The sequence below is a fragment of the Gallinula chloropus genome (assembly GCF_964237585.1).
Source record: "Gallinula chloropus genome assembly, chromosome: 14".
Taxonomy (NCBI): Eukaryota; Metazoa; Chordata; class Aves; order Gruiformes; family Rallidae; genus Gallinula; species Gallinula chloropus.
In genome coordinates, this window is record NC_140099.1 from 17,138,898 (window position 1) to 17,148,038 (window position 9,141).

Genomic DNA, 9,141 nt, shown 5'->3' on the forward strand with positions numbered 1-9,141 from the left:
AAGGAAACAAACAATACAGTCCTTTTATAGTTTAATTGAAGACGTAAGGCTGTGCCATTTAACCAAAGACAGCCATACTAAAGCAAACAGAATTGAAAGCATTAATCCATTTTTCATTAAATAAATTGTCTATATTTTGGCATGTACAGATTCTGTTAGAAGCAGACTGAATTACAGCCCTGACAGTCTCTCATCCACCAACACTTTTGTTTTAAATGGATCAACTATCTGTTCACTACATACCTTACTGGGTTTATTTTAAAGCCATACATTTTTTCTAGTTTGTTTTTTCTGTTGTTGGTTTGTGTTTTAATTTTTTTAATCAAGGGCTAAGCTCATGTTTATTTGAGGCTTCAGAAGAGTATTTCTTTGCCAGTGGAGAATCTGTGTCGGCTATGGATGACAAAAAAGGAAAGCTGACTCATGGCAAAGATTTGAAATAACATGTGGGAACATTTGAGAAAGAAGAATTTATGCCCTACCATGGAAGGGCATGTGGACTACAAGCCAAATACAGCAAGGGTGGGATTTCACCAAAACTACGTCAAGGGTAGCTTTGATTCTTTGAGGTGAGGCAAATGGTTCTCAAGTGAGACACATATAGCCTATGAAGCCAACACATCCAAGTGCTCAGGTGAGGGAAACTGCCCACTGTCTGAGGGAGGACACTGAGAATGAAAGAGTCTGGGCTTAGGTTCAGAGGAATGGTCAACCCTGAATGCTAAGCAACTTTTTATTACAGATTGTCTGTGATGAGTTAATGACACATTGGTTGAAAGTGGAAGTATTTTGCAAATAAGAAAAGCTATCCTTTCCACTCTTTGCTGTTAGTTTGGATTCTGAGTAGTAATTATTTCCAAAGATGACTTACCATGTACAGTTTTTTGCCCTCAGAGATCCCAAAGATTACATTTAAGATCACTTTGTTGCTTTTGTTGATATGAATGTTTTAAGCATGGGAAATCTTGAGTGCATGAGGATCTGTTCCTGTAGCACTTACTGCACATCAAGTCCAAGTGCTAGTCTAAGTCCAATGTGAAAAGCTTTTTGTTTTCTTAGCTAGACACCATGGCTGGATAGATGCTTCATCTTAGATCCTAGCTCTTGGGAGATTGTTTTAATCAGGAACATGCAGTGTGATGTTTTGCCTTCTGAAGGAACATAAACATGGAAGTCCTCAGTCCTAAAACCCACCATCCCAAATTCTGTTTTCTGCTCTTTGGTCCCAAACATGGAGTGAACCTAAGACAATAAATACCATTATGCATGTCGACAACTTTGCTACTAATACAGAAAATATGAATTGCAGTCTTGATGACTATTAAATCAGAGGACTGAGCTGGCAGCTGTTGCATTCTTGAAGGATTGTCCCTTGTCTGTGATCCAAAAAGTTTAAGTTAATAAATAATGGCAGAAATAGAGCTCACTAAAAATTTTCAAGCTCAAATTTTGAGCTTGAGGCAAGTTTACTTCTTTTGTAAGTAAGTGAACTAACTTGCCCTTTTCCAGCACCTTTTTGGTGGTCCTTTCAAGCTTTAATTCTTCTGATAATGTAAGCTAAAGCCTGCGAGGGACACACTGGGTAGGAAGTTGTCACTGTTGTGTGGGAATGTGTCTTTGTGGTGAGTTCATTGGGACCACTCTGTTTCTCTCTGCTCAGGAAAGCCGTATGGTGCAGATGATTTCCTCCCCGTGCTCATGTATGTGTTGGCCCGCAGCAACTTGACTGAAGTCCTTCTGAATGTGGAGTACATGATGGAGCTCATGGACCCTGCTCTGCAGCTAGGGGAAGGTAGAGTACAGCGTTTGCTCCTGGGATATTCTCTTTGGAAAACATTCTTTACCTCCCTTCAGTGTTTGCGAAAGTGGGGCAGCAAGGCTCTGGCTAGACTATGTGGGTAGGTTTGGCCAAGCTTTTCAAATTTGAGGCTCTCGAGTTATCGCCAAGCATTTTCATTTTCACTGCTTTTAGCAGCGCAGTGCCCTCAGACCCCGGCTGGAAAGGCAGGGACCCCGCAATAATGAGGGAGAGTTGCTGGATTAGTAACCTAGACAGTGACATCTAGTGTTCCTTGGCCCAAAGGCTGGAAAGTTAAAAGGTCTGTGAAATGAAGCTGCTGCTGCGATCCACTGTGCAGACACTTTTATTTATTCCATTAACAAAAGAGCACATTTCTTGAACTGCACTGTATGCCTGGGGCCATGCATCATCATTCTCATGGTCACTCTAAATTTAAGTGACCCTGACAGTGTTCTCTGGCTGAGCATCACAGCAAGGCAGAGAAAGGACAGTCAGATTAGAGAGGGGTATTTGGTTTGGATGCGAATAAAGACCTCTGCTATTAGAGGGATAAATACCCCAGGGTACTGTGGGCCTTTACTTTCTTAAATATAGCTTGGGAAGCAAGTGCTCCTCCCAGTGACAGGGTTATGCACTCTCAGTTATGAACACAGATTATTTTTCACCGACTAGGCACCAAACCAATGAAATGGGGTTTATTAGACTTTGTTTGGTAAATATGGAATTTCTAGAAAGGACTCCTGGATGAACAGACTAAGTTTATTTGTATTAAATGGAGGTATAAGCCTGTAACTAAGAGCACGTCACCCTAGCCCAGTGCAGGGTGGCAGAAGCAAGTGCCAACAGAATGAGCAGTAGCAGTGCAATCATATTAGTGAGGGGGTTCTGCCCAAGCTAATTTTCCTGCTGAACAGAATTGTTAGGAGAAAAAACATCAGCCTAAGCACAGCATTTTGCTGACATAACTGAGCTGGTTTTGTAACTAAGCTGCCTGTGGGTTCTTCATTTTAAAAGAGCATGCTACCAGTCTGGTTACTGAAGTCAGATGGGTGGGGAGCTCAGGCCAAGGTGGATAGAAGTTCTCTTAATTTAAAGATGCAAAGACTACATTAAATGTGTAGTCCAGCCAAAGGGGAAAGGAGACTGGGACTAGGTGGCTGGAAATACAGGGAGCAGATGGAAAAACTAAAAGACAACACAGTGTAGACAGCTCGGAGATCACAAAGAAGCACAGGGCTAAAATGGGAACTGACAAAAGCCAACTGGAGTTATGCCTTTCAAAGTTAAATGTCAAAAGGTGATTCAAGCACAGAAATACAAGAGGAAAAAGAAAAGCAGAAGTGAGAAAACTGTGGATTTGCATCAGGTGAATACCCAAAATAATTTCAATCTGGCCTCCAAATTAAAAATGTGCTCTGATTGGATTTTATAACAACAGTGATGTTGATTACTGGTGCAAAGGCAAGGCAAGATGATGGGGAATGACTGTGTGGAAATGAAGACTCTGTAAAGTGGAAGAAAAATGAATTTTTAAAGAAACTGTAACGAATCCCTGTGATGGAGCACTGGGAGATCTTCCTTCCCGGGTACACCAGGTCACTGGTCCCATCGGCGGCACCCCAAGCCTCTGCTGGAGCAGGCAAAATGCTGAATGCCAGGCGAGGGAGGGCAGTAACTCCGTTTAAGAGGGGAAGAGCTCTCAGCAGCGCTTTGTAGAAGGCAGCACAGAAAAAGCGCGGCTTTGGTGCATGCGGGGCGACGGGACACCCGCCCGAGTGCGGAGAGTCAAACGGCAATGTCTTGATCTCTCCTCTGCTGCACCAGCCTTTACCGGCGCCCTGAACACGCCGCTCCGAAATGAACCGCCGCCTCAGCCGCCAGTTACGCAACCAGCCGCAAGGACTGCGGGGCCCTTCCCAGCCCGCCCAAGGGCTGCGGCAGCCCGGGCGGCCGCCGCCGGCTCGGGTGGTGCCGAGGTGCCATCTAGGGGCCGCTGCCGCCACTGTCGGGAGCAGGGAGCTCCGCCCGCCTGACGGGCCAGCGTTTCCTCCCCGCTTTCCCGGGCACCCGGGCGGAGGGGCGGCCCGGTCCGGCGCGGGGGTCGGGGACGATGCGGGCCCCGCCGAGGCCGGGTCCGGGCGCCGCTTCGGGCCAGGCGTGCTCTCGCCGAGGAGCACAGGGGATCTCCCTGGGGCAGCTCCGCAGGCTGACTCCTTCCCTCTGCTGGGAGCAGACGCCGGCACGGCCTCTAGCTGGGCTCATTTGCCAGCCGGGGCACATGAGCTCTCGGAATTAACCCGGAGCCGTGCCGCGACACACGGCTGCCCCACAACCGGAGCAGCAGCTTCCTCATACTCAACTCCGTCCTCTTATCAGGGCTTATCGTCGGCATGTCTGTCGATGAAGCCTGTTCTTATCATGGTCCAGCCGCTTCCCTGGCGGCTGCAGTTGGTTATTTATTACCTGCTGCAGTCAGGGAGCTCCTGAGGGAGAAGGACTGGCTGTGGGCTTTTACTGCTTTATCCCCGGCTCGTCTGTTTTACCAAGATTTATCCCACAGCTCTGAACAGGCCAGGAATCACTGTCATCCAAACATCTGGGCTCCCTATCAAGTCGATAGAGATGGTGGGAGTAGAGGGTAACTTGTCCTCGCAGGTCTGTGACATCCTTCAGTGGTGCTGAGCCCACAGGGGTCCCAGGCTCTAAACATTTCTGCGATGTAGCTGGAAATGGAGGGGATGCGTCCAGGCCATGTGCTTTTCCTAGAGAAAACCTGTAGGATTTTTACTATTCCCTCGTGTTTTGAGGACTGCTCAGGAGCCCAAATTACAGACCTTGTTGCTCTGGTTCTGTTACACACAAGAAAAAGATGGCCATGCCCCAAAGAATAAGCCATCCATGGTCAAAGGCGTTCTTTGAGGTTTGTTTATGAAAACAGCTTTTGTAGTAGTTTCCCTTCAGCCTGTGTTTCCTCCTGGGGCATCTACAACCTCAGTAGTCTGGGCAGTGACATTGCTGTGAAGCAGAAGGGGGTGGAAGATACTGGGCACTAGGTCATCTTTCTCTTGGGCTAACATCAGACACCCTTGCACTCTCTGCAGCCATGCACAGGCAGAGCAAGTGTGAGACAGCTGCCACTGCACAGGCACACGCAGGCAGGGCGGAAGAGAAAATGAACAGCTCGTGCTGGTGTGTTGTTCATACAAGACTCTCGTTTTTCAGGCTCCTATTATTTAACTACCACCTATGGGGCCCTGGAGCACATCAAGAACTATGACAAAATCACCGTCACACGGCAGCTGAGCGTGGAGGTGCAGGATTCCATTCACCGCTGGGAGCGACGGAGGACACTGAACAAGGCCCGGGCTTCCCGCTCGTCGGTGCAGGTAAGCTGGCATTGCTTCCTAGGGAAAATGCCTGGAAAATTAACCTGCTTTGTCCATGCTTAATCATTTTTATTATGATAATAATAATTTTAAACCAAAACCATATCACTGTTAAAAAACAGGAGCACATACTGTACAAGATCTCCAGATCTTACACAAAGGCCTCATTTAAGATATGCATTACTTACAAAATGCATTTTGAAGTCTTGAAGTTCTTAAATGTGCTTGCAGAGGGATTTTGTTGTTCGTTCCCAAAGGTGGTGTGCTAGGAGCCTTCACATGTGGAGAGCTGTGGTGGGGAGGCAGGGAGCCCCTCTTCCCCATCGCCCTTAGGCCCTGGAGAAATCAAGGGCTCAGTTGAGACAGTGTAAGGAGGCTATGCAGGGGTAGTTCCTGGGTGGCATAAAGCTGTAGGAAGACCTGAGACATCCCAAGGGCTGGTGAGACAAGCATCTTCCAGAGCCAGGTTTGCCTGTCTGGCAGCAGGGCAAGCCCAACAATGGCTGGTTACCTTTGAAGCCCATGCTGTGTATGGTCCAGTGAAGACCTCCCCATACACGAGTGGTTCGTAGTGTGCCCCTAGCCATGGTGAGGCTGGGTGCAGGACCAGGATGCCCTGACAGCCCCATGTCCTGTGATCAGACTGTCACCCACGGGGAGGCAGCAAAGGCCATGTCGCAGGTTCTGTAAAGCCTTCACTGTGCAGAACTGAAAATCGTGAATGCTGAGGGGAAAGCCAGGTGAAAATCTCCCGAACTTGGAGACGAGTATGTTTCCCCTGTTGCAGTCAACACAGTCCCTGATGATCTCAGAGCTTGTGAATGGTGGATGGGATACACCAAATACTCATCTGGCCCCTAGTGTTGCTGAGGCTCATAGCAAGTAGCATGGAGCAAAACAGCTGAGAGAGCAAACCCCACATTTCAGCAGAGGATTCCCACCACCTCCAGCAGCATAAGGGCGTTTTCCATCTCTTTGACTGAGGGGTGATACCAGAGACATGTGAGCCCATCCTGGCAGAGGTAAACAGCTTGCTTATGTGTTCAGCATGCCCCTGCACAGGTGATAGTCCATAAATGCAGTTTGGAAACCTGTCGTCTGTGGATGTGGCAAATCTCACTTGTGAGAGGATTTTCTGCCCAAAAGGGTGGGGAATTTTTTCAGACTTCAGAGATACAAATTAAACACGTGGGTCCCACTGTGGTCAAAAGCTCTCTAGATTCTGTTCCTCATGAATTTGGCAAGAGGACAGTCATCTCAACAGTCATTAGTGCCTGAAACAGGATATAAAAAAATCAGCCTCTTCAGCATAATTTCTTCTGTTGCCTTACTGACGGAAGGAAGTTTGGAGGACACACTCTCAAGGTGCTCTTTAGATGATGGTGGTGTTTTCAGTGGTCACTGCACTGCCAGCCCTTTCCTGTTTCTGTGAGAGAGGGGGTTTTCAAGGCCAGATCTTTGAGGTCTGTTATTTCTTTCTTTGCATCCTGTTGCCTCAGGAGCTGTAGTAAGGTGGGAGAAGGAGCTGTTACAGGCTGCTCACTGAGGATATTCACCAAAATTAGACAAAAGCTTTCACTTACATGTCTTTACAGGGCTAATTATTTGATTAAGAGTATGTTAGCTTAAGTATTTGCTGATTCAGAGCTGATTCATCAGAGAGCAGAAAGGAGACAATAATTAGGGCAATGAAGAGTGATTGGAGGGCATTTGGGAGCATTTAGAAGCTCTAGGCTGCTAGAGGCTCGGGGCTGAATTTTACCTCCTTCAGTCCTAAGTCACTGTGTGTCAACTGCAAGATCTATCCTTGTGTTTCTCTTCAGGATTTCATCTCCATCTGCTTTCTGGAAATTGGTGCTCAGTCAAGGACACTTGCTTCCCGGAACGACACCACAACTGAGCAGCTGAGCCAGCAGTGTGCCGAAAAATTTGAAGTCTCCCATCCAGAGGACTATGGACTCTTTGTTTGTGTTGATGACCAACTGCTGCAGCTGGACAAAGATGCCCTTCCTCACCATATCAAAGCCTCCCTGCTGAAGAGTGAAACCAAGAGAGATTTCCATTTTATTTATAAACCAGTAGACCATAAAAACCCACCAGTTCCAATTGTTACAGTGTCAGACTTTCCCTAATGGCTGCGATACTCTTCTATGGTGTTTGCTGTCATCGTGGAAGGGTTGGATAATTTATGCCATGAGCTGCTCTGGTATCTGCAGACCTCAGAAGGTCTCTGGAGTGTGGCCTTCGACACAGGGCAGGTGTGCTAATTGTAGATGCTGTCTAAATACAGCTCATTTCTCAGCAGAGTTCATTTGCAGAAATAAAAGGGACATTCAGGAGAAGATTCATCATCTGGAAAACTTGAAGTATCAAACATCAGAACCTCCCACTGGCAACCAGCTGATGTTGCAGAATGTAATGGATGGTGGACAAAATCCGGAGATCTTGCAGAAAAGGGGACATTTACTCCAGAATAAATTATGGCAGGTGTGAATCACCTCTGTGCACAAGGCCTGTGAAAGGTCTGCACACACCTCAATCTGTCTGGAGTTAAGACTGCATTTACACTTTGCAGTATCTGTTCACCCAGAGTCTTGACTCGTTGTATTCAGTGGAATGGGGTTGCCACCCGTAGCAGAATTCCATCTCTGTCTTGCTGTCTACAACATGTCATTGCCTTTGAAATAGACAGTGTGAGATGATCCTGTACATTCACTAAGAATACGTTTTCTGCCATCGATTTGTCACTGAAATCAGGTAACACAGGCATTTTCATCCAGGCATTTTTCTTAAAGATTGAAAATCTTCACCGTCAGTTTTACATGTACAGCAGTTTTAATCACATTGGTTGTATGATAGTGTCTGGTTAATTGTATATTTATTTCCATGTGTCATATGGTGCAATTATTTTAAAATAAGTGTTTGTGAAGAACTTAATAATTCACCCCAGTGTAGCAAACCAGATTAAAATCTGAAAGTCAAAAAGACCTAGAATTAAATACCCATCTCTTTTTACTGAGACATCATTTTCTCTACTGTTTTCTTACCTACAAGTCCACCAGAATATTACTTTAATAAATTCAGGCTGCTGGAGGCAGATTTTGCCAATTCTCCTTTCTAGCCATGCTTTCAGTAATTCAGTCCTTGCAGATTTCAATTTCCCTGCAAACCAAAATTCCCACCGAATAAACTGAAAAATGTGTTTCCTGGAATTTGCAGTTTTTCGGGACTGGATAATAGAGAAGAGAGGCTTAATTGGGAGACCAGTCCATGTTATCTGGGTCCCTCCATTTAGGCAGGGTTCCCACTACAATCACAAAAGACTGGATCAGGAGGGAAGCAACCCGCACTGTAGAGACACAAGCTTGGGATCAGGCCTAGGAAAGCTCTGGTTGGAAAGAAAGGCTGTTGTCGTGTGGGTTTTGGCTCAAAGCTGCTGTTGTTCCCTCCCATTAATCGTCACAGAAGAACTGGGACACGTTGGGCCAACGTCCCTGCTTTACTCCTGCACCTCCAAAGGTAAGACGGCACCACTCGTCCCTTGTCACTCTCAGTCTCTAGAGCGTGGAATGTCTGGGCCTACGCGCCCCAGCTGCGGGGTGAGGCCAAGTCTGCGTGAGGGTAGCAAACGAGCGCTGTGTCTGCCAGCTCGGCCTGTGCACACGGCTTGTCAGGAAGAGACAACCACCAAGAATGAGGAAGAGTGAATGAATAACAGCAGTCTCGGTTTCCAGGACATCATGTGCAGAGAGCTTGCAGTGTGTGACTCTGGTGCTGAGCTGACTCCAGATTCATGGTTATTTCTGCTTCTGTGCGGTTGTCAGCACCTCAGCCTTCCCTCTGGGCAGCGAAACAACAGGATGCCCGAGCTGAACCCCTCCCTTGCACTGCCATTAGCCTCCTGCGGGGCAGCGTGCTCCTGCTGGGAGCCTGTGCTGCTCCCAGGGTGGCACT

At 47.1% G+C, this 9,141-nt stretch overlaps 1 protein-coding gene across 1 annotated transcript in view; it reads left to right on the forward strand.

The window, feature by feature from the left end:
• Positions 1-8,209, forward strand: part of RIN3 (Ras and Rab interactor 3) — a gene marked incomplete at its 5' end in the record, with an annotated part of 70,683 nt that extends 62,474 nt beyond the window's left edge. Inside the window, 3 exons of the mRNA XM_084270472.1 lie at positions 1,661-1,792; positions 5,024-5,187; positions 7,011-8,209. Of these exons, the coding sequence (XP_084126598.1) occupies positions 1,661-1,792; positions 5,024-5,187; positions 7,011-7,319 (605 nt within the window). The 3' untranslated portion in view covers positions 7,320-8,209. The remainder of the gene's footprint in view (positions 1-1,660; positions 1,793-5,023; positions 5,188-7,010) is intronic.
• Between the last annotated feature and the right edge of the window lie 932 nt (positions 8,210-9,141).